The sequence below is a fragment of the Littorina saxatilis genome, linkage group LG14 (genome assembly GCF_037325665.1).
Source record: "Littorina saxatilis isolate snail1 linkage group LG14, US_GU_Lsax_2.0, whole genome shotgun sequence".
In the NCBI taxonomy this organism is placed as follows: Eukaryota; Metazoa; Mollusca; class Gastropoda; order Littorinimorpha; family Littorinidae; genus Littorina; species Littorina saxatilis.
The window spans coordinates 4150576-4176447 of NC_090258.1; the positions used below are offsets into that span (position 1 = coordinate 4150576).

The following is a 25872-nucleotide window of genomic DNA, read 5'->3' on the forward strand; positions in this document are numbered from 1 at the left end:
TACTTAGTTAGGCCAAAAAGAAAAATATGTTTCCGGTAACCCGACCGACCCTATTTTTAAGCGCCGACCCTAAAGTTTTTTTTCGCTTTTCGCAACAAAAAAAAAAAACAAAAAAAAAAAAAGGTATACTTTATTTAGTTTCAATATATCTAGGTCAAAAACATGTGCTAAATAATTGTAAGTAAACTAAGGAAGCGTTTAAAAAAAGAAAAAAACGTAAAAAGACGGTAACAAAACGTAATAAAAAGGTAAAAAAAAAACAATAAAAAAAAACGACCCTAATGCCTATTTTTTTCCGCGATGTTACCGGAAACAGACATATTGTTCTTTTTGGCCTTAGAGGAAACCACAAGTACGTACTTTTGACGCAGTTTAATCAGAGACCGTAAAGTAAACTAAGGTATCTGGATTGATTAACTTTTTCTGTGTTCAGTTTTTGCTCCATCTGTGATACATGCAAAGTGCGGTGCTAGTCAAGCTACTACAGGTATATTTGTTCGCAAAGAACTGATGCCGATTTTGTTCTTCGTGCAAGTTGATCTTGTGTTTCTTTGAGACATTATCCATATACACAGCCGGTGCGGATTCGAAGAGACAAGTTGCACCACCCTGACTTTTCACTCCAAGCGTCCCCTTCGGGGTTTGTTTGCACATATTTCACAACTTTGAAAAGTGTAAGCCACAACTGCCGTTCATAATATTAAATGCACGAAAGAAATAAAGAAATATACATTAACAAACTTCTTCTTCTTCTTCTGCGTTCGACGATACATTAACAAACAAAAACTAACATAAAAAACAGTATTACTCGGTGGGAGAAAGAACAAAGAAGTAAACTAAACGAACCAAACACTACCAAGCAGTGCAAATACATGCTTGCTTATTTCCGTTAATTTAGACTTGATAAGCATAATGTTTTGAACGATGAGCATCTGCACCGTAAACGTTCAATTTCGGAGCTTTGACTTAGAAAAGAAAATCCGTCATTGATGATTCCAAACCTCAGTGAAAATTGTTTGAGGTTTCGAAACATCTGGGTCAAAACCCTCAGCACACATTGAATCAGTACCGAGTGGCATCAGAAACATGTTTTCAGCACACATGTGCTTAAAAAAGGGTTACAACCTATTTCTTTGAATCATCTTCTAAAAAAAAAGCAGAAGAGAATCGGATACAGTTTTTCATGAACCAAATTCATATTAACCTTTAGGCCAGCAGTCACATGGAACAACACGTGTACAGAGCCCATACATATCATTAAGTGTATGGCGTTTTGCCAGTTACGCGAAATGGGCAAAAATGTTTCCGATTCCGAGTCCGCGTATTCGGCATTTCCGTGAATTCGGCACAACATATACATCTTTCGAAATGTCAGGACTCTCAGAATATCTACTGACATAATTATTTTCGAACAATATTGAAAGCTCGTGGTCATCTGACTCAAAACATCTGTCGCTCAGCAAGGCCTACAGTTCTGCAGGTGGGAGAGAAAGAAGCTTGACCGCCTGTTTGTTTGATACGGCCTGAACGTTTAACTTGACCAACTGTTCATTTGATACAGCATGAAGGTTTAACTTGACCAACTGTTCATTTGATACAGCCTGGACGTTCAACTTGACCAACTGTTCATTTGATACAGCCTGAACGTTTAACTTGACCAACTGTTCATTTGATACAGCCTGAACGTTTAACTTGACCAACTGTTCATTTGATATGTCATTCATCAGTTTTAACAAAACCAACATTTCTCAGTGATCTTGGGTCTTCGTTCCTGGAACACATATTGGTTGAAGCGTTCAGATTTTTAGTCTTTACAGCTTTCTCGTCTGGACTTCTTATCATTGTCCCTTTAGCGGTGCAAAAGAACGTAAACTGTCCCGTCAAGGCTTCTGTTCCGTTTCGTCACCACTGCATGACACTAAGTTATTCTCTGCTGATTTTCTCTTGAGGACATTGGATTATGTCGGAGACGATGAACTTTATGTCTTGCATTCCTAGATCAAGCAAAGGATATTTAACACAAAGTATCGCTCCTTTTCATTTTCCTCTCCGTATCAGTCAATCCGGGTTCTCGATGCCAAGTGTTTCAATCGACGTCCTTCCATCGGTGTCAGATTCATTCCATATGGCGTTCACTTAACATGTCTTTCAGTGTCAGGTTCATTTCATATTTGCGTTCACTCAAAATCTCTTTCACTTTCTCTGTCAGGTCTGGAAGACTAGAACATTCTTCCTTCAGCAGTTTACATATGTCTGTCACACGGCATTTCTATGTGGATTTGAACAATATAAGAAAAGGTCTCGTTCTGTGCCGTTGCGGACTCACATTCGGTTCACCTCCATTTCTTCGCACGTGCTATTTTTCTCCGATTCCGCGGAACTTGTGGACGCCGAGGCGAAAGCGCTGTCATTCGTACTGTCATACAAGGAACCGGCCACATCCCCCTCCGCCGTCATGCTCACTCTGACGTCATCACCCTTTCTGACGTCATCCTCGTTTCCTTCTTCGTCACTGGGGCAGTGAACAACAACGTAGGTATCGGTACCTCTGGGGGTGCCGGCGGAGTTGACGATGTAGGCTGGAGGGGACGACGACTGCAGCTGCTGCCGTTCGTTGATGTGGTTCTCACGGTGCTCCCTCATGGTGGCTAGGGACGGTTTGCGGTTGTCGTAGTTCTTGACCCCCGTCACCAGCTCCTCCCCTCCAACGTCGATCCTCACCTCCCCTCCCTCCTCCCCGCTCTCCTCCTCGATGTTGTTGGCCGGCGAGGACCCGCCGAAGAGAGGGTTGCTCTTGCTCCTCTCCTGCTCGAAGCCCTTGTTGGCAATGCCCAGGTTGTTGGAACTCCCAGTGAACCCAGTCAGGTAGCTGCCGCGTCTAACACCGCTGCCGAACTCACTCCCACGCCGCTCGGGCCCCAGGAAGATGCTGCCCTTGCGCTGTCCTGTGGGGTTGGGCTGCAGGCTGGGGCGGCGTCCGGCGCCGTTGATCTGCGGCAGGCTTGGGTGCCGCGTGGCGCCTGAGTGGAACTGCATGTTGCTTGACGACAGCTTGTCTTTGTTCTGTTGGAGGAAAAAGAAAACACGGGGTTTATGATTAGTGTGGTTTTACTTGAAGGATGTTTTTTGTTCTATTAGAGAGCGGAACTGCAGGCTGCTTGACGACAGCTTGTCTTTGTTATGTTGGAGGAAAGAGAGAACACGGGGTTTATGATTAATGTGGTTTAACTTGAAGGATGTCTTTGTTATGTTGGAGGAAAGAGAGAACACGGGGTTTATGATTAATGTGGTTTAACTTGAAGGATGTCTTTGTTCTATTAGAGAGCGGAACTGCAGGCTGCTTGACAACAGCTTGTCTTTGTTCTGTTGGGTGACAGAGAGAACAGGGGGGTTATGATTAATGTGGCTTTACTTAAAGGATGGCTTTGTTATGTTACGGGAAAAAGAGAACAGAGAGGTTGAGCTTACAGAATGGTTTTGTTGTGGAGAGAAATCGTACATGAAATGAAAAACATATACTAAGTAAATAAGTGCTGATTTTGACGTGGAAAGGAATCTTGTTGGAAACTAAACGACACAAGAAGGCGAAAATTGGAGAAATACAACCATCCCAAACCGCTCCACCCCATACCTTTCTTTTCCCCCTCCCCTCCCCGGTCAGAAAAAAGGAGAACACCTAGTGAACGATGAATCACACAAACTAAAAATATCTCATAGCCGATAACAAGAGAAACTATACATCTGTGGTGAAAGATAAATATTCAAATTGGGGAAATTACATTGAGCTTTTAAAAAGACCGACGAAAACTTAAGGACTAAGATTGAGGAAGAAAGGGGGGGGGGGGGGGTACGTTTAAGGGCGCGTCAAGCGAAGGTTATGAAGTACGATGTGAAAACATGAAAAGCGGGTCCGTATTGACGTGAAGAAACGCTAAGTAAAGCAGGGATTAAGGGCGAATCACACAGACACCGTACATTTATGGAAAATCAGCGACCGGTAAACTCCCGCATTTGAAGAATCCGCCACACAAAACCTCCCCACTTTACCGACGCAGGATTTCGAGAACAGACAGTCATAGCTCTAGTTCCAGTTCCACTTTTAGTTTTTATCTCCAGCGAAGCATAACGAGAAGATCCGACCGGTCCAGAAAGTGTTCTGGTCGGGTCAAGATTTTGTCTGTGTCAGATTCCGTAGCTTCTGACAGGGTTATAAGCTCCCTATGCAAAACAGGGCACTGACTTTCCACCACATCAGTCTGTCTTTATGAGCCTTTTGAATTGTTCACGTTTTCAAGGGATAATGGGTTCCTTTGGGTTGGGATGGCAAAGTATAAAGGAAAAGCTTTATGTGTGTGCGTTGGCAGGTCTGTTTTTCTTGTCTGTTTTCCTCTTACAGTTCAATAGACTAACCCAGAGAGAGAGAGAGAGAGAGAGAGAGAGAGAGAGAGAGAGAGAGAGAGAGAGAGAGAGAGAGAGAGAGAGAGAGAGAGAGAGAGAGAGAGAGAGAGAGAGAGAGAGAGAGAGAGAGAGAGAGAGAGAGAGAGAGAGAGAGAGAGAGAGAGAGAGAGAGAGAGAGAGAGAGAGAGAGAGAGAGAGAGAGAGAGAGAGAGAGAGAGAGAGAGAGAGAGAGAGAGAGAGAGAGAGAGAGAGAGAGAGAGAGAGAGAGAGAGAGAGAGAGAGAGAGAGAGAGAGAGAGAGAGAGAGAGAGAGAGAGAGAGAGAGAGAGAGAGAGAGAGAGAGAGAGAGAGAGAGAGAGAGAGAGAGAGAGAGAGAGAGAGAGAGAGAGAGAGAGAGAGAGAGAGAGAGAGAGAGAGAGAGAGAGAGAGAGAGAGAGAGAGAGAGAGAGAGAGAGAGAGAGAGAGAGAGAGAGAGAGAGAGAGAGAGAGAGAGAGAGAGAGAGAGAGAGAGAGGGAGAGAGAGAGAGAGAGAGAGAGAGAGAGAGAGAGAGAGAGAGAGAGAGAGAGAGAGAGAGAGAGAGAGAGAGAGAGAGAGAGAGAGAGAGAGAGAGAGAGAGAGAGAGATGCGTGGCACATTCTTACATAAACTCTAAGAAATATTATTTGGTTTTGGATAGAGGAACACTAGCCAGTGGGTGCAGAAAACTGTCAAATAACTAAATCAACAAAGTCTTAGGACATGACTCGAATGCAATACCTCCGCCTTCGCAACCTGTGAAACGATTTTATCAAACCGAAAATGAATAAAACATGTTTAAACCAAGGATGAAACAACGAAAAACAATGCGCAGATTTTGCATCTGTATTAATTTTAAATAAGTAGATAAAGATCCCGTTTTTTAATGCCTTTTTATCAAAATCAAAAACTTACACGGGCTTGCATAAACCGGTTTTTTTTTTTTACAAAACCGAATTATAAAAACAAAAAAACAGTTTTGATTTATTTGAAACTTCTGAAGCCGGCCAATCCTAGTTTTCTATTCTCAGCTCTAATTGTAATTCAGCGGTCTCATTGAATATATATCTTCATCCATATCTTTCTCCTGACGTTCGTTGATACATAGCGAGAGGGTGAGGGAGATTGAATAACCTGAAGCAGAGCCGACACCAAGCCTGTTAAGCTCTACTGTTATCACAGCTCTTCGATTGTAATGATAATAATATGGGAGATTTATAGAGCGCTTTATGTTCTCTAAGCGCTTTACAACGAAAAAACATACATACATGCAAAGCAAAGCGAAAAAGCATGTGCGGCAGCATTAAGCACACAAGTGAACAACGAAACACTACATCAATACAAGCTGCAAGCATACTAACACAGGCAAAACATTCAAACATTCAAACACCTGATCAAAAATGCACCATATTGAAATAAAAATTAATCAAAATACTGTGTGAAGAAGTGTGTTTTAAGGTTTGATTTGAAGGGACAAAAAGTTTGGCAGTGTCGGATAGAGTAAGGGAGAGAGTTCCACGCAACACAAATGTCTGATATTTCTAAATCGACCTACTGATTAATACCAAAAATCCATGCCTGGGAGCCATGTTCGCGACATACAGTGCAAACCACTTTCAACACCCCGCCATTTTAAGACCTTGTTTTATTTTCACATTTTTCTTCTTCATAACCCCTGTAAATCTACCTCCATTTTAAGACCTGTTTGTTTTAACATTTTCTGTTCATAACCCCTGTAAATCTACCTCCATTTTAAGATCTGTTTTCTATTCACATTTTCTGTTCATAACCCCTGTAAATCTACCTCCATTTTAAGACCTGTTTTCTGTTCACATTTTCTGTTCATAACCCCTGTAAATCTACCTCCATTTTAAGACCTGTTTTCTGTTCACATTTTCTGTTCATAACCCCTGTAAATCTACCTCCATTTTAAACTGATAAAGCATTGCTTAGAGGTATGCTTACACACACTAGCTATGGTTAGATTTGCAGTTACTATAGGAATTTAAGTTCACATGTACGCAATAATGATTTTGGTAGTAAAACTTTCCGTGTGAATACATTCGAAGACCAGCTTCCCTTTTACATACAGTAGATTTCACGCATATCTACATCCCCCCCCTTCCCCCCCCCCCCCCCTCTCAGCCAACCTTTTGGCAAGATTAGCACTGTGTCATTATCAAGAGCTCGATAGAAGACGAAAGACTTTGATGGTTTGTAGCTGATCACAAACATTAATCTCAGCTTTTCTGTCGTTATAATCTTTGTTCGGTCATTTCTGATTCACTGTTATCTGTAATTTTATGAATAAAATTGTTTAAACCAATTCTGATTCACTGTTATCTGTAGTTTTCTGAATGAATTGTTTAAACCAATTCTGATTCACTGTTATCTGTAGTTTTCTGAATAAACTGTTTGAACCAATTCTGATTCACTGTTATCTGTAGTTTTCTGAATAAACTGTTTAAACCAATTCTAATTCAGTGTTATCTGTAGTTTTCTGAATAAACTGTTTGAACCAATTCTGATTCACTGTTATCTGTAGTTTTCTGAATAAACTGTTTAAACCAATTCTAATTCAGTGTTATCAGTAATTTTCTGAATAAACTGTTTAAATCAATTCTGATTCACTGTTATCTGTAGTTTTCTGAATAAACTGTTTAAACCAATTCTAATTCAGTGTTATCTGTAGTTTTCTAAATAAACTGTTTGAACCAATTCTGATTCACTGTTATCTGTAGTTTTCTGAATAAATTGTTTAAACCAATTCTGATTCATTGGCATTGCTATCTGTAGTTTTCTGAATAAATTGTTTAAATCAATTCTGATTCACTGTTATCTGTAATTTTCTGAATAAATTGTTCAAACCAATTCTGATTCAGCACGTGGCAGACGAGATGATTTTGATACAACTGTATTTATATCTGGACCAACACTTACCAAAAGGGAAGAAGAGTTTGTGATGTCAGGCAGGTCGTTCTGGTCAAGGTTTTCCAGGTTGAAAAACTCGGACATTTTTTCGGGGAAAAGATGGTCCAGTAGAAAGAGCAGACCTCCCAGAAAAAAAGTCAGGATACCTGAAACATGTAACGAGATCGGTGATTGGTCAGTCTATGAAGCTGCCGCAACGTGATTGTCCATTTTATTATGGAATTCTACGCCTATCAAAGCGCTTGACAGCATTAAAAACAAGCTATAGAGACTAGAACAAATCTTAATGTGGTATTTGCTATTTTACGATTGTGTATACAGTGAGTAAGACAAATTAACAGTTTACAATGCAGGTGAAAAAACAAAACAATTAAAAACAAAGAAGTGAAACCAAATGGAGGATAGGAAAGCTGATTTCTTCGTTGACCAGGCCTTTGAAGAGATACTGAGAGAAAAGAGAGAGAGAGAGAGAGAGAGAGAGAGAGAGAGAGAGAGAGAGAGAGAGAGAGAGAGAGAGAGAGAGAGAGAGAGAGAAAAGAGAGAGAGGGAGAGAAAAAGAGAGAGAGAAAGAGAGTGAAAGAGAGAAAGAGCGACAAGGACCAACAGAAAATCCACATTCATGGGATAATCTTCATTTATATCGATATATACAAAGACATAGTATCCCTACACACAGTCAAAATATTGCTGACAGCCTTCCAGTCCGAGACAAGAAAATCTAATCTCGATTCAATATGAGGTCACAGTCTAAAGATGGAGTCAAATTGTAAAGATAAAAAACAACAAGATAAATTGCCAACGTTCCAAAATTCAGAACAAAAAACCCAGAATGGTAGGTAATTGGAACGTTTATTTTTGACAAAACAAATATCTGTCTGTCTGTCTGTCTGTCTATCTGTCTACTTCAATGACCTTTGGGTCGACGTACAGTAAATATAAGGTTTTGTTTGGTCAAATTGTGAAGTTCAAATCCACTGACCAGCAACGAGACAGAGCCAGAAGCACCAGCCATACGACGTGGTCAGCACGTTGGGTCCAAACTCTATCCGCAGCGGTAGCGGGGGCTGACACACGTGATACACGATGCACGTGAGCACCATGGTAACGCCCGTCAAGAGGAACATGAAGGCCCCGTAGCATATCACGCTCATCAGCAGAACGTTCGAGATCACCCAGAACACAAAAGCCGTCCTGTGAAGGAAAAAATAATCATTAAATAAACAATTAAAAGAATAAATAAGTAAATAGATAAATGAATAAATAGATAAATACATAAATGAATGAACGAATAAATGAATGAACGAATAAATGAACGAACGAACGAACAAATAAATAATCAAATAATCAAATAAGTAAATAAACAGATAAACACAAAATATAAATGAATGAACGGACGAACAAACGAACGAAAAAAAAGAAGAAAAAAAGAAAGAAAGAAAGAAAAAAAGAAAGAAAAAAAAAGAAAACAGAAAAAAACACGATTTTGCCTTGTTTGAGGATCAAGATCTCACTAAGTACTCTTCATTTAAACTGTACAATAGCCGCCATTTATATGTAATTTTCAAACTGTAAACACCACTATAAGCATTATGCTTGTTGTTGTTTACTCAATATGCGTTTTTTTGTAAATAATGCACAAATGAATAAAACAGTTTAAACCAAGTATTTCTCAAACAGTCGCTTGTCTTTCAGATTCTGACGTCACTTCTACGGGGTTAATTCGGGTCCAGGTCAAATACATCTGGAGAACCGTTTTAGGTCAGTGTGCGTGGACACGAATTATCAATGCTGCTTTTCATGCACCAGTCAAAAACAAGGCCGACACAACATTCTGCCCTATGGAATACAAATAGGCGAGGTAGCTTTCACTTTTATATGGTGCACAAGGATTGTTGTATAACATCAAAGACATTTATAAAATCTGTTGCTCTTTAGGGGAGCATTTTTCGAATCTTATAGCGCTCGTAAAAATGGCCTCAGTAAATTTAATGCAGCACGACGTTTTCCACAAGAAGGGAGAGATCTCATTCCACACATAGTTATAAGAAAAAGTGATTGAACAGTAAATTTAATGCAGCACAATCGATACGTCTACTCGTCTCTCTCTCTCTCTCTCTCTCTCTCTCTCTCTCTCTCTCTCTCTCTCTCTCTCTCTCTTTCTCTCTTTCTCTCTCTCTCTCTCTCTCTCTCTCTCACTCTCCCCCTCTCTCTCACTCTCCCCCTCCCTCCCTCCCTCTCTCCCTCTCTATCTCTTACTCGCTAATACCATAAATATTATATATGTATTCTTAAACGGATTTTTGTTTTGATGTACAATTTTCATTCAATTTTCTTTTCATGTTTGCTTGCTTTTCATTTAAACTGTACAATAGCCGCCATTTATATGTATTTTTCTAGAAAACTGTAAACACCACTATAAGCATAATGCTTGTTGTTGTTTACTCTATATGCGTTTTTTGTAAATAATGCACAAACGTTGAATAAAACAGTTTAAACCAACAGTAAATTTCAAATAAAATAAATCACAGCTGTCAACGTGTCCAATTTCTTTTATTTCTGTTCAAGACAAATGCAATGGAATTAAGTTTTGTAGAGAATTTTTTTTTTTTAAAGAAGTCAACTGAATGAAAGCACCCCCTCCCCACACACACACACAAACTTGTCCGTCAACCGCTAGACCTACCAGAGCACACACACACACACACACACACACACACACACACACACACACACACACACACACACACACACACACACACACACACACACACACACACACACACACACGTGTCCATCCAACCGCTAGACCTACCAGAGCAGAGCACAGCCGAAGTATCCAGAAGAATGGAAGTTCCTTCCCCATCGTAAGCCCCCCGCGTCCGCGGAGAGAAAGTCCATGACGGTCAGTATTGGGTGGGGCAGGCCTCGGTTCAGGTAGTAGCTGATCGCCTCCTGCTCTTTGCCGTCTGAAAACAAACATCACTCCGTTAGCTGGGTTTAGATTGACTAGTTGAGGGATTGATGGAAGGGTGCTTAGGGAATGGATGCATCGTGAGTGAAGAGCATGTCCCTCTTTAGGTAGACAATCTAGCTGATCATCTTCTGGTTTTTGCTGTCTGAAACTGAGCAAACCTCAGTCCGTAAGCTGGGTTTAGATTGACTAGTGGAGGGATTGATGGAAGGGCGGATAGGTATGGATGGATGGATAGATCAGTGAAAGCATGTCCCTCTTTAGGTAGTAAATCTAGGTAATCATCTACTCTTTGCCGTCTGAAAGCAAACCTCAGTTGGTTAGGTGGGTGGATGAACGGACGGATGGAGGGATTGATGGAAGGGTGGATAGGATGTTGGGTGGGTGGAATAGATGGATGGGTATGGTGAGAGCATGACCCTCTTTAGGTAGTAAATCTAGCTAATCCTCTGCTTTTTGCCGACTGAAAGCAACCAGGTAAATGAAAGAACCAAAACAACAACAACAAAAACGATTACATCGATGATATAACATTAGTCATTATAATACAGCCTTGAGGCATACGAGGGACTATCACAGTTACTCAACTCAACGATGTAAGCAAGGGAAACCACTCACAGTCTGTCCAATGCATGGTCTCGGCGTAGTGGACGTAACCTCTGCCCTGCGGCTGATTGTATATACCTGTGTGACGTCAAACATGACACATATAATTAGCATATAGACACAGTGAAGTTGAATGAATTATCATGATAGCACGTAACCAACTGAGTTATACAGGGCCTACTCAGTCTGTTACACGCGACGAGTGATCTTGAAATAACTGCTAGCGAAATTGATTTAATGACTTTAATATAGAAACATAGCGAACAAAATGCAGCGGTAGCTATTGGGCTCTCTTATAAATAAACAAACAAACAAAAACACACAAACAAAGATGTCAAATGACAGGCACCAGCAAGCTATGAAAATACCAGTGCATAATGTGAGCCGATTTTAAACATAACAAATTCTGAGTTTTTTTTGTAACTCATCGCCCAAAAGACTTAGTGGAGCAGCTTGAAAGAATTCTTTAAAATCAGCATCTGTCGACCAATGAGCTAACGAACTTACCATGTACCTTCCCCCCTCCCCCCCCCCCCAAAAAAAAAAAGCAAGAATGTTAGTTAATGGAACGTTTCATTTTTGACAATACAAGACATTCACAAGTACAACGACACATTGTGAATTTCTTGTTTTGTCCAAAATTAAACGACCCATTAACTAACTTTCAAAAAAATATTGTGGAACGAAAGCAGTCTTTCTGTTTAAAAAAACAAACAGAACTAAGAAACAAAGCAAGCAACCAGACCAGAACGAAAGAAAAACCAAAACATACCTTCAAGAGTAATGTTACAGCTGTGGAGCGCAATGCGGAGGCCGATCGTGCCCCGGAAGCCCTTGTTTGACCTGTAGAGGTAATGTGATTGGACCTCCGTGCTGCCCACCAGCCAGTCGTGACCAACCAGACACACTGTAACAAAACAGTTACCATCTCATTAGCCGTCGAGTCGAACACTTTTTTTAAACCCCGCAGGATGCTAGCATTTTCTTTTATCAATGACTGTCCTGTACATTCAATCCGTTTTTGATCATTACAGTGGAACCCCCCTTTTAAGACCCCCAATTCAATTTTAAGACTCCCTCCTGTTTAAGACCTTGATTTTTCAGAAGTTTTGTTCATAACCTTGGTATATTGACCCCCATTTCAAGACTCCCTCCTGTTTAAGACCTTGATTTTTCAGAAGTTTTGTTCATAACCTTGGTATATTGACCCCCATTTCAAGACTCCCTCCTGTTTAAGACCTTGATTTTCACACATTTCTTGAGGTCTTAAAAGGGGGGTTCTACTCAACTCAAATCTCGTGTGTTGAGAAACCTGGAAGCACCACGAATAGAGAAAGCAGAAGAACAGAAACACTTGAATATAATGATAACCGAAAAAGTGATAGGCAAAGTAAAACATGGTTTTTTTTAGCAAAAGCATTCCACACCAAATTAGAATTGAAATGATTTTAAATCTCACGGATTGACACACCCGCACGCACACACACACACACACACACACACACACACACACACACACACACACACACACACACACACACACACACACACACACACGTACCAAGTATAACAGAACCGATGCCAACCGCATACAGAGCTCGTAATGTGATGGCCCATCTCTGCACAAAGAGAACATTTAGTACGATTAAATCTACTTTTCTTGGAAAAAAAAGGATAACAACCTATAAAAACCCTGCATGAATTAGGTGAGGGCAAAACAACAGATGCATCATAGCGAATCAAAAGAAAACCAAATTATAAACTGATAGTCTGTTTGTTATTGTTTTTTTTTTAGTGCCTCTTCAACCGGCATCGCTGTCCGAGATCGATGCAAGTTTGTTTCCTTTCGTAGTTCTCATGGCAGTCTCAACAACTTCTTATATTTAGGTCTATCACTGTAAAAAGAAGCCTTTAAAAACAATAACTGATAAGAAACTGAAAACAGTGTGCATTATTTTAATGGCCACCTTCATATATTATCATTGCCACGTAGAAGTTTCTACATAAAACGTAATACATCTCAAAATCCTTACTCTGTTTTCGGTATGCTGTTTCAGTATGTGAATTCAAGACTCCGCTGTGGATTTTTATTATTTTTAACAAAACTTATTTTATTTATTCGGGTACCCCTTTCTTCTTTCATTGTACTGACCTCTCGGCCGCGGATACCCAGGGTGGATATAAGGGTGGCGACGGCCAGCAGAACACACAGGTAGACGACGGACATCGTGGGGAAATCCACGGTGACCGCTGTTCTGTTGTTGCCATAGTGAGCGAACCCGTAGTGGTTCCTGAACGCTCCGAACCAGGCCATTCTGAAACAGACACGTTAGGATAAGGATAAGATAAGATGTCATAACCCGTAGTGGTTCCTGAACGCTCCGAACCAGGCCATTCTGAAACAGACACGTTAGAATAAGGATAAGATAAGATGTCATAACCCGTAGTGGTTCCTGAACGCTCCGAACCAGGCCATTCTGAAACAGACACGTTAGGATAAGGATAAGATAAGATTCTATATAGTCCTGTGAGGTCACCCTCACGGAAGACCGGCACGGTTGGCCTAGTGGTAAGGCGTCCGCCCCGTGATCGGGAGGTCGTGGGTTCGAACCCCGGCCGGGTCATACCTAAGACTTTAAAATTGGCAATCTAGTGGCTGCTCCGCCTGGCGTCTGGCATTATGGGGTTAGTGCTAGGACTGGTTGGTCCGGTGTCAGAATAATGTGACTGGGTGAGACATGAAGCCTGAGCTGCGACTCCTGTCTTGTGTGTGGCGCACGTTATATGTCAAAGCAGCACCGCCCTGATATGGCCCTTCGTGGTCGGCTGGGCGTTAAGCAAACAAACAAACAAAACAAACAAACAAACAAACAAACAAACAAACCCTCACGGAAATTCGGGTTGCTTTCTCACTGAAGTGCTGTAAATAAAAAGACACAGACAATAAAGTAATCAAGATATTCAGAGCTTAGTCGTTTTGACCGTCCATCTACAAAATAAGCCGCGCACGTTTCGACCCGAGCCATTCTGAAACAGGTAAAAAAAAAAAAGAAGAGGTGCTATTAGTAAAAAGACAAAGAAAATAAAGGAATCAAAATATTCAGAGCATAGTCATTTTGGCCGTCCATCTCCAGAATAAGCCGCGCACGCTTCGACCCAAGCCATTCTGAAATATTATATGTACAACAAAGCAATCGGAGCTAGACTTCAGTGTTGTTCCCAGAGACAGCAGACAATAGGCCAGTTGGACCTGGATTCAAAATCCATACCGGTCATAATATCCTGGCTGAAAAAAATGGTGGAGTCAAAAGACATTAATTTTGTCAAAGCTATCGGACAGTGGACCGGCCAGGGGCCAGAACAATGCGTCACATCCAAAAGGTATGCCTGAATGACCGAGGCATAGAAACAACACTAAAACTTAAAGCAATCAGATTGGTCTGAACTCAATATTGTCGGCCATCTCAAGAACTTTAAGCCACCCAAGCACCGAACGAAGCCATTGTGAAACAGGCACAGACATAAGGCGATATTTATAAACAAAAATAAAGGAATCAATCTGTTCTGAACTTTATAGAATGGTCGCTTGTCCCCAGAATTAGAAGTGAGAGAGAGAGAGAGAGAGAGAGAGAGAGAGAGAGAGAGAGAGAGAGAGAGAGAGAGAGAGAGAGAGAGAGAGAGAGAGAGAGAGAGAGAGAGAGAGAGAGAGAGAGAGAGAGAGAGTGTCAACAGCCACAGCGTTACAAATTGGTTCGGTAAAAGCACACTCACAGACTGAACATTGTCATCCACGTTGTCAAAGACAAACCAAATCCGAGACACATCAACCAAACACAGGCTGGTGGTTCCTACAAATTTTCCCCTCAAAATCTAAATAACCAACAGCCACTTTCCAAATATTTTCACTAAAGTCAGAACGCCTTGGTCAAAATCACGCCGGAAAAAAATAGTGGTGAGATGCATTGACGGGATATTATGAACAATTTGTGAACAATGCTCAGTGACAACTGCAAGGTGTTGTTATTGTTCAGTGGGATCAAACCATGCTGTGTTGATGAGTGTGTTTGTTTGTGAACTGTACTAACTGGAGACACAGCAGGGCGTGGAGAGAGAGAGAGAGAGAGAGAGAGAGAGAGAGAGAGAGAGAGAGAGAGAGAGAGAGAGAGAGAGAGAGAGAGAGAGAGACTCAGACTCAGACTCAGAACTTTATTACAAAAGGATAAAGGTTTTAGGCAAAGCCTATTCTTCCAACCTGTCCTTTCTACAACACATAAAGACAGACGCACATTGAAAATATAAAATACAGAAATACATTGTATGGAATGCAACACAATGTGCATTTAAGGAATTACATAAGGAGAACTCAAAAATTACAATATTACATTGACATAGTTATACCTTTCATTTGGGAATAAAGTTGCTCCGATCAGCTACACATCCGTTCACACTAGTACAAAATAACAATCGAACAAGACATTTCATTCACCAATGATGTGTGAACGTGACTGTCTCTTAAACATTTTCACTGAAGTTGCATTTCTATCTGTTGGGGGAAGGAGTTCCAGAGAAACGCCCCCAAGAAGGCTAAGCTCGATTTGTAGAGGTCTATGCGAGGTATAGGAGGGATGATTTTTTGGGACCCATATCTTTTTGTGGCATGTTTGAAATGTGATTGCAAATATTTAGAAGAGTCGTCATTTAGAATTTTATACATGAACACAGCCTTGTGTGTGAGAGAGAGAGAGAGAGAGAGAGAGAGAGAGAGAGAGAGAGAGAGAGAGAGAGAGAGAGAGAGAGAAAGAAAAGACGGTAATTTATTATGCGCGCGCGCGTGTGTGTGTGTGTGTGTGTGTGTGTGTGTGTGTGTGTGTGTGTGTGTGAGAGAGAGAGAGAGAGAGAGATTGGCAGACAGACAGACAGACAGATAGACAGACAGACATACTGATAGAGAAATAGTTCAGTCAGCAAACCGTATAACTTACTTTCACAGTAGACCACACCAAAATATCTATGGACACTCAAACACCACGCTCTCCTACAGTGTAAGACAATCGTCGTGTGCACAAAAAGTAGATACTGCGCAAATCTTATTGTGTAGGCTGGCACTTGAGGAAAATTCCGCTATTATTCCTCCTTGCCAAGCATTGAGCATCTGTTGTGTGATCTCCAGCGCTAAATGCCTACCCCCTGAGAATACGGTGAAAATGTTGTGCTCATTCGAGTGGAGGTTTTGGTCGCATCACAAAATCTATGAATATTGAACGCGAGGGATTCAGGCGAGACCAGTTGCCTCCCTTGAATGCCCTCTTGTGGTTTAAAGACCGCGTTTATGGTCCTTAACGTCCGGTCACCGAGAAGGTTTTGCTGAATACGATTTGTGTTGGTGAATAATGCCTTGAACTTGACCCAACATGAGATGCTTCGATATGAAGCATATTAAACCGACAGCATAGAAAAGAAGGAGAAAAGGGAGAAGAAGAAGAAAAAGAAGAAGAAGAAGAAGAAGAAGAAGAAGAAGAAGAAGAAGAAGAAGAAGAAGAAGAAGAAGAAGAAGAAGACAGGCACATGCGTAAGTTTATCTTGGTGTGCTCCTTTATTATTAGGCCTACATACACTCCATCAGTCCATGGCTTTGTATTTATGTTTGTTTGTTTGTTTGTTTGTTTGCTTAACGCCCAGCCGACCACGAAGGGCCATATCAGGGCGGTGCTGCTTTGACATTTAACGTGCGCCACACACAAGACAGAAGTCGCAGCACAGGCTTCATGTCTCACCGTCACATTATTCTGACACCGGACCAACCAGTCCTAGCACTAACCCCATAATGCCAGACGCCAGGCGGAGCAGCCACTAGATTGCCAATTTTAAAGTCTTAGGTATGACCCGGCCGGGGTTCGAACCCACGACCTCCCGATCACGGGGCGGACGCCTTACCACTAGGCCAACCGTGCCGGTTTTGTATTTATGTAACTGAATAAACGCTGACTGATGAAGAAGAAGAAGAAGAGACACATAAAGAAGGACAAACATCAAATAAACTTTCACTGATAAACCGTGGCAATAAGTGAACGGGAATAATAAAAAAAAAAAAAAAACTGGCTTGATTTCTGTCTTTTCCTAGTTGAACTGAGCCACTTTCTTTGATATTGTTAATGAGATATGATACCGATTCATGCACAGCGTAGCGATGACCGTTCAAGGGATTTTCCACTGCGTTATCGAAATTCATTGTCAGTTTCTCGAGAGAAATGCTAAATAAGTAAAAGACTTTTTTTTACGTGACACTAGTGTGTCATTATGACGTTTTCGCAAACTTTGTTTTGCTTTTGACGTCACAGATCTCATTGTCCTGGTTTGTGTACTAGCCCGTGTGGTTTGTGTACTAGGTGTGGTTTGTGTACTAGGTGTGGTTTGTGTACTAGGTGTGGTTTGTGTACTAGGTGTGGTTTGTGTACTAGGTGTGGTTTGTGTACTAGGTGTGGTTTGTGTAATAGGTGTGGTTTGCCATTAAGTGCAATTATCAAAGCCAAAACGGTTCAAATGACTTAGTTATTGAGACGGTAAAACGACAATAAAAGAGAAGACAAAGAAGTAAAAATAAAACAACACTCAAAAAACATCATCATCAACATCTATCCCGTCGCGATATAACCTTGAACGGTTGAAAACGACGTTAAACACCAAATAAATAAAGAAAGAAAGATCAACATCTACAACAACAACAACAACCGCAACACCACCACCACCACCACCACCACAACAACAACAACAACAACAACAACAACAACAACAACAACAACAACAACAACAACAACAACAACAACAACAACAACAACAACAACAACAAGACGAAAACTACCAATAATAAAACCGTGTCTAATAGTCTAATAGATGAAAAGACAACAAACCTTTCAAACAATGAATCCAAAGTAACAGCAACGATATGTTCCACAGTAACACCCGAGAGTGTCAGATTTTGAACTATACCTCAATCAGGATTTGGTTTACTACCTTTACAACATTCCGCGAAGCTAAAAGGCAAATAGGAGGATCCGGAGAAGTCCCCTACCTTTCCTACTGTCCTCCCACAACAGCCCCCACCCCATCCACCCCCCCCCCCCCCATCCTCCCTCTCTCCACTCCCCTCGGATGCCGCCCGACTTTGAAGTTCTAAATTTATCCGACAGTCGCCATTATCTGTGCAATCCCGTTTTTCGTCACCATCTTTCGCCCCTGGGGTGTAATATTAATATATATCACATCGACAGGCAACGGGCCAATCAAAACACGCCGGAGATGCAAGACCCCCTTGCTGAATTGTGGTTAGATGAAGGATGTGAAAACGATGAACTGGCTTGCCCCCCACACCTGGCAAGGAAATGGACCATGGTAGTCCGGTATACAATACGTACGCAGGGGCGGATCAGTTGCTTTGTAAGGAGGGGGGGGGGGGGTGCACTTTGAATCGAAAGTGAATGTGATGGGCGCGAAGCGCCCGAATTTGCTAGGGGGGTCCGGGGGCATGCCCCCCCCCGGAAAAAATTATGGCTCAAAGAAGCAAAATGGTGCCATCTGGTGCCATTTGAACTTATAAATGGTCATAGAATCAGCTTTCCAAATTTTTTGGTTTTTTGTTTTGCTGGAGGGGGGGTGCACGTGCACCCTGTGCACCCCCCCCTCGTCCGCCCCTGGTACGTACGTCTCGCAGTGCACATTACACAAAGATAACCGTCTGCGTTGGTATATGTACGCCACTGTTACTAAGTGCACCCTATGCGAAGATAACAATCTGTTTTGCGTGATTGGGTAGATAGAAATACGTTGCGTGTGTGTGGTATTTCCAAATACTATTGTGGTCATAACAGTGAATCATATCTAGACTTCCCTGTTTACCTAATCAAAAGATACCGGTATCCCGCTATCATCAGACAAGGTAGGGGGGCGGGGTTGGGATGGGCGGGGGAGATACGTGCTGTGTCCTTATCCTTATCCTTACGTAGCAGGTACATTGAGAGAGAGAGAGAGAGAGAGAGAGAGAGAGAGAGAGAGAGAGAGAGAGAGAGAGAGAGATAGAGAGAGAGAGACTGAGAGAGAGACTGGGAGAGAGAGAGAGAGAGAGATAGAGAGACTGAGAGAGAGAGAGACTGAGAGAGAATTGAATTGAACTTTATTTTACAAGGATTTAGATTTAAGGCTACGCCTTTTCTTACAATCTGTCCTTGGGACGCATAGACACACAATTATATAATTAAAAAAAAAAAATTAAAAATTAAAAAGTTAAAAAGTTAACCAACAAAAGGAGGTCGGAAAACGTGATAATAAAGATGACGATGATGATGATGATGACGATAATGATGATGATAATGATGATGATGATGATAAAGATGAGGCATGAAGAGCATACATTATGTGGTTATTCATAAAATCAAATGCATACTATGCAGGTAATTATAAATACAAGCTGGTGGCAATCGAACATGTAGCAATAGAGTAACAAAAATATGTTCAGAAAATACAATGCACAGCATATTTTTGACGTAATACTAAGTTTGGTAAGTGAAAATGCGTTAAACTACTCAGACATTAAGTGGTTTTTTACACATTTTTTAAAACTTTTTAATGACTTTAGGTGCTTAAAGGATGATGGAAGTGAATTCCAAACTGAAGTACCCGAAAAAGCAAGACTGGTTTTATACAGGTCAATTCGTGGAATTGGTGGGATCAAGTTGACCGACCCATATCTGTGGGTAGCTTTATTAAATAATGATGTAATGTAAATCGGCACTTTACCGTGATACAATTTATGCATGAAAATGGCTTTGTTTAACTTGAGATGCTTTTCCAGTGGAAGAAAGTTAAGCATTTTTAATTTCATATCTGTTGAGGCATTATCCTTTACGATGAGTTTGGCCGAGCGACGATAGAGAGAGTCTAACTTTTTCAAGTGGACATCACTGCTGCCATCCCAGAGCGTCGAAACATAATTAATGTGAGGCATTACATGAGCATGGTGGAACATTTCCAGAGTCCTTCTGTCGGTATATTGCTTTAACTTGGATAGGAGGAAAACGTTCTTGGCTACTTTCTTGCAAATATGCTGTATTTGTGCCTGCCACTTGAATTCACAATCAAGAATTACCCCTAAAACGCGATGCTGTTGAACTTGTTCAATTGATTGCGTACCAATAGTAAGATTTAGTTTGAGTGGAGAAATCTGATGTTTTTGTCTGGTTGCAATTACCATACTTTTAGTTTTTATTGGATGAACAAGCATAGCATTAGCACTACACCAGTTATTTACATCGTTTAAAGCTGTTTGAAGGGAGGACTCTATTACTGTAACAGACTTTCCACTTGAGTGAAGAGAAGAATCGTCAGCAAAAAAATCACTTCTTACATTACTGTCAGAAATGTGCAGTGGCAGATCATTGATATACAGACAGAACAAGATCGGCCCAAGCACTGACCCTTGAGGCACCCCGCATTTCACAGTCTCCTCAGTAGATATTTTACAGTTTAGGGCAGTATATTGAGATCTGTCCTGTAAATAGGAAGCAAAAAAGTTACACACTGAACTGTTTCTGAGATACAACTGTAATTTCTTCAGTAAAATTGAATGATCAACAAGATCAAACGCTTTTTTAAAGTCGAGAAACACAGCACCACTGATTTCAGATCGGTTTGTTGCAGACAACCAGGTGTCGCATAGCGTGGTAAGGGCGCTGTGACAAGAGTGATTTGTTCGAAAACCAGATTGAAATTGATAGAGAGACTGAGAGAGAGAGAGAGAGACTGAGAGAGAGAGAGAGAGAGACTGAGAGAGAGAGAGAGACTGAGAGAGAGAGACTGAGAGAGAGAGAGAGACAGAGAGAGAGAGAGAGACTGAGAGAGAGAGAGACTGAGAGAGAGAGAGAGAGACTGAGAGAGAGACAGACAGACAGACAGACAGACAGACAGACAGACAGACAGACAGACAGACAGACAGAGACAGAGAGAGACAGAGAGCGATCAAAGAGCATATTTTTCTGAAGAACTTTTACTGGTTTTTATTCATAACAAAAGCCTGCGCATCTAACTACTTCTGCATTCGTGAGCTTTACACTTTCAAAGTACAAGTAACGTTATGGTGAGAGATTTATTTACCCTGCCATTTGGGTAACCGATGTGACGCCGTCTTCGAAGGTGTGCGTGCTAGTTATCTGTGTGTGAAGCTTGCAGTGGAGACACAAGCGAATGGGGCAATGATTAATGACAAAAATAAAAGTGTTGTAAACTAAAAGTCTTTATTGCGAAACGAAAAGCACCACACTTGCTCGATTTCTGAACTTTTGATGATAGCATAATTATATTGAATAGATGAATTTAAAGGAAAATCGAAAAAGCTGTCGACTCATAATTCACCTATATTATATAAAAAAAACTTACAAATGCATAAGGTCCTAGCACGAAAGGTAGTGTTATTCAGTATGCTGCTGAAAAAGCGAACAGAACGATTCAGACAAAGAGCAAATCATAAACATGCAAATTACAGAAGGTAATAAAAAGGAGAACGCTACTTAATATTCGTAAAACACACAAAAAACACGAAGATTGAACAAAGCTAGATAGAGGACAAAGCAAGCTTATTCACACATTATCTGGGATACAGACTTGCTGCTTAGGCCTAAAAAAAAAATAGGTGTGGTTACGGTAACCCGACCTACCCTATTTTTAGGGGCCGATCCTATAACTTTTTATTACATTTGTCAAAAAAGAAAAAAAAAGAAAGAAAAAAAAAAAACGAGTGCAAAAAACGCAATGAAAGCGAAAGCGCCCGAGTCGCACACTTATTTCCCTGTCAAGTAGGTTTGATTTGTACACATTAGAAAAAAAAGTAAAAAAAAAAAAAGTAATTGCCTACCTACCGGCTACCCTATTTTTTTTGGCTATGTTACCTTAACCACACCTATTTTTTTTTTTTGGCCTTAAACAATAGACAACCAGAATACCGGCGATATTGTTAGAGCTCTGTGTTTGCTTTAACATTATCCGATCGAGTGAGTTGAGTTTCGTTGTATGGGAGGGTCAGAAGAAGCACCACAATTCACAATTTAGTGCATTTGGGGTATTCATACTTTTTACTGTGGTTAAAGGTATACCTTACCTTGGATATAACAAAGTTGTATACATTTGGTATCACTGTTACACGTTTAATTTCATATTTGTTTGTATTTCGTGATTGAAATAGAGCTTCAAACGTGGGTACAAAGATGCTTTCGAATACAATTGACCAGAAAAGTAACTGTGTTTTGTGTTCTATTTTGTTTCCCTATCAGTCTTCTTCAGGTGTGATCGTTTGTATGTTAATTTATTTAGATGTCTACTAATTTCTTAGGAAGTGCTTTATGAACAAGTCTACCCTATACTTTTTAAGATTCAGTCGTTTTCTTAGAAATCAGCACAGTAAGCCCTATTTTGTGTATTCGTTCTGGTCACTTCTTGAAAAAACAGAAGAAGAACAAAATAAAATAAAATCATAACGCTCTTACAAGGGGCAGACTCCAGCCATAAGGGAATGTTTCGGTGTTTTTATGGCACTGGTTTTCGAAAACTATATGCCAAGATTTCATGCGGTTGTTCGTTTTGTTTCGCTTTTCATGTGTCCTTATTTGGAGTTTTTTAATTTTTTTTGTGGTGGTGTTTAACGTCGTTTTCAACCGTTTTTATCGCGACGGTTCTCATTTGGAGTTCGCAAAATTGTATTTTGACTAAACAGTGAATCATCAGTGAATTTTGTCAACCCGGCCTCCAGGGAAGGAAAATCCCAGACACTTTATACAGAAAGAAGAGAAAGGAAATACAATGAAATCGAACATTATATGGCAGGTGAACAGTTGGTGTATAAAGGAACTCTACAAATGTTCAATTGTTTTGAAACTCGTTTTTCTTTGAAAACAAGATCTCTTGTAGGCCTCTGTATTGACTCGACATCTGGTCAACAAATGAATTACACACAAAAACACCATTAAATAACAAAACCGCAGTCCATCGGCATCGTTAAGACAGGAAGACTCGGACACGCGCGAACAGCGTGCAAACCCGAAGCATGCTGCACTGACTCACAAATAAAATAAAATAAAACAACAACTCTCTCTGTACCACGCTGCACTCTCCGCTATCAAAATAAAATGTATGCGGAAGAGAACAAAGCCAACTGGCTCCCGACAGTAAAAAAAGGCGTATGAATATCAATGACCGGCCCGTTACCATAGCAACGATTCAGCTGGGCTTGAGGCATTGCACCCATGTGCAAATTTATGCTTACGTGTGCACACGGTTTTGAAATCAAGGCAATATCCCACTTAAAAGTGAACTAAACGTTTGACACAAACTAGAAATCAAGATAAAAGGTCAGCAATGAATACAAACAAACAAACAAACAAACAAACAACCAGAACCACAGCACTTAATGTATATATGGCCGAATATTATGGTTGAAGCAACAAAACACAAAACTGTCATCAGATAACACAGAAGGGATGCATTTAGAGAACTTGGGCCTCAGTAATCCATCTCTTTAAACACACAAAAAAACACGACAAAACTTCAATACAAAGTTGTTAGCACAATGATGCTCACAATTCATGAGCCGATACAGCACGAGACGAATGGAAACAAAGGTCCTTAATTTAAATACTCGTGGCCACAAGAAAATGATTTTTTTGCTCCAGATAGAGTCAAATCATTAAATAATTATACGTGTATTGCAATGGACTACATTTTTTGAAGAAAGTAGAATTTGAGTACGTAGAGACACAAATTCAGACTGCATAATGTACAGCACAAAAAAAGAAGATGAATGCTGATGCTTTTAATAAAAAAAATAAACATGAATAAATATCATGTACCCTGAGGCTTTCGCGAGGTCATAACGTGCGTGTGAGGAACGGGGTTAAAAAATAAAATGGACAAAAACAAGTCTGTAGATATCTTTCCATTCAAAAAGAAAACACGAAAGAATAATAAAATGCAACAACAACAACAACAATAACAACAACAACACATAAACTACCACAAGAACAAAACCGTGATTAATTGATGAACAACAACAAAAACAACAACAACAACACTATCACAAGAACAAAACCGCGACTAAAAGATGAAAAGAAAAGCGGTTACAACATTTCAATTTAATCATGAACGTACAAAGACAATAGAAATCGAAGCACAGACAATACGCAGTGCAAATAACAGACAATACGCAGTGCAAATAACAGACAATACGCAGTGCAAATGACAGAAAGAAAAACAGAAAAGAAAAGGAAAGAAAGAAAAGCCAGACGAATAAACAGAAGCAAAGCAAGGTAAAAATGAAAATAGGTAATAAAGAAAGAGAGCAAGAAAGCAAGCAAGCAAGCAAGCAAGCAAGCAAGCAAGCAGGATCGGAAAAAAAGGAAAAAAAAGAAAGACAGACAGGCAAACTGAGAGACAGACAGACAGACAGACAGACAGACAGACAGACAGACAGACAGACAGAAAGAAAGACAGACAGACAGACAGACAGACAGACAGACAGACAGACAGACAGACAGACAGACAGACAGACAGACAGACAGACAGACGGACAGACAGACAGACAGACAGACAGACAGACGGACAGAAAGAAAGAAAGAAAGAAAGAAAGGAGAGAGAAAAAAAGTGAAAAAAGAAGTCAACAAGTATACAAGGAAGCAAGCAAGTTTGAACAAATACGTAAGTTCTTTAAAGATCAAGATCCAAAATAGAGTTGTACGTCAGAGTTGAGGATCAAGAAAGAAAGGAGGGACATAGAGACGACCAACTCGCAGGAGTGTAGTAACCACTAACGTCACAATATCATTATATGATTCGGCTACAACCATTAAAGCGTTCGAACACCGATCATCTTTGCGCTTAGATAATTATGCAAGATACTGAATACGATGTGACACCCTTGCTCAGAGCGCTAAGTTTTGGCCTCACCTTGAAATGTGTCACGTTACGTCTCTCTTGTTAGTCGATCGTTTCTCACGATTGATTACGAGAATTGACGTTAAAATGCAAAACAGGATGTCAAGTACATATCGGTCTGCCAATCAAATCACCTGAATCATTTGTATTGAAATGGTAACCGGAGTTGCCCCCCCCCCCCCCCCCCGCCTCCATCTCTTAAAATGTATTTTCTACTGTCGAAAATCTTTCGTTCTGCCTCTCTTCACCTTGACTTTTGTCACATTACGTGTCCCTTGTGATCATTTCTCGCGATTGATTTCAACAGAATTGACGTTAAAGGCACAGTAAGCCTCCCGTAAACGGGAACATCCTGGCTGCTTTCTGTCGAGCGTGAGAAATTTTCAAAGAATTTATTTTCGTGGACTTGGTCCTCTACAACAATGGCGCCTCGTTTTGGTGCTGGACGGCTGTTATGAATATCCAATACCGGAAATCACGCCCGGACAGTAAGCCTCCCGTAAACCATCACAGATACTGTCAGGCTTTTACACACAGCACAAACACCCTTCCATTTGAACGCACACCAAACGGGAACATCCTTGGTGCCCTACGTAAAGAGCGAGCAATTTTTAAAGAATTAATTTTGCAGATTGTCTCGAACAGTTTTTGGACCCATCCTGAACTCAGGTCAAAAATGAATTACTTCCCTTCGGGTCTTATTCTATCGATGTAAACTGGCGATAGACGTGGATCGATGATTATCAGAATGTTTTTGGACCGTGGTGGGTTTTTGCGCTAGACCTAACTTTTAAAATCTAAATAATAAATTGACAGCTTGTTACACAAACATTCTTTAATCATAAAAGAATTCTTTTTTCATCAAGACAAGATCAGTACAATTCGAAGTTGTGAAAGTTTGAAAAAAGAAAAGCCCGGAAGCAGGGTAACGCAAGGGTCGTAGCAGACGACGGTTTATGCATATATCGCCGTTCCTCTCAACA

General features: G+C 40.7%; 1 protein-coding gene across 2 annotated transcripts in view; it reads right to left on the bottom strand.

Annotated features, from left to right (window-relative positions):
• Positions 1 to 6: 6 nt before the first annotated feature.
• The window catches only part of LOC138946932 (dual oxidase maturation factor 1-like), a 75792-nt gene continuing 49926 nt past the window's right edge, over positions 7 to 25872 (bottom strand). The window contains exons 3-11 of one of the 2 annotated variants that reach the window (XR_011449476.1): positions 13074 to 13236; positions 12483 to 12540; positions 11694 to 11828; positions 10934 to 10999; positions 10157 to 10310; positions 8324 to 8535; positions 7354 to 7490; positions 778 to 3063; positions 7 to 740 (exon numbers count right to left, since the gene is read on the bottom strand). Coding sequence is in view for 1 of the 2 variants with exons in the window: in XM_070318345.1 (XP_070174446.1) it covers positions 2323 to 3063; positions 7354 to 7490; positions 8324 to 8535; positions 10157 to 10310; positions 10934 to 10999; positions 11694 to 11828; positions 12483 to 12540; positions 13074 to 13236 (1666 nt within the window). In the remaining variant the exon portion in view is untranslated. Of the gene's footprint in view, positions 3064 to 7353; positions 7491 to 8323; positions 8536 to 10156; positions 10311 to 10933; positions 11000 to 11693; positions 11829 to 12482; positions 12541 to 13073; positions 13237 to 25872 lie in introns of both variants that reach the window. The other variant, XM_070318345.1, reaches the window with a different exon arrangement.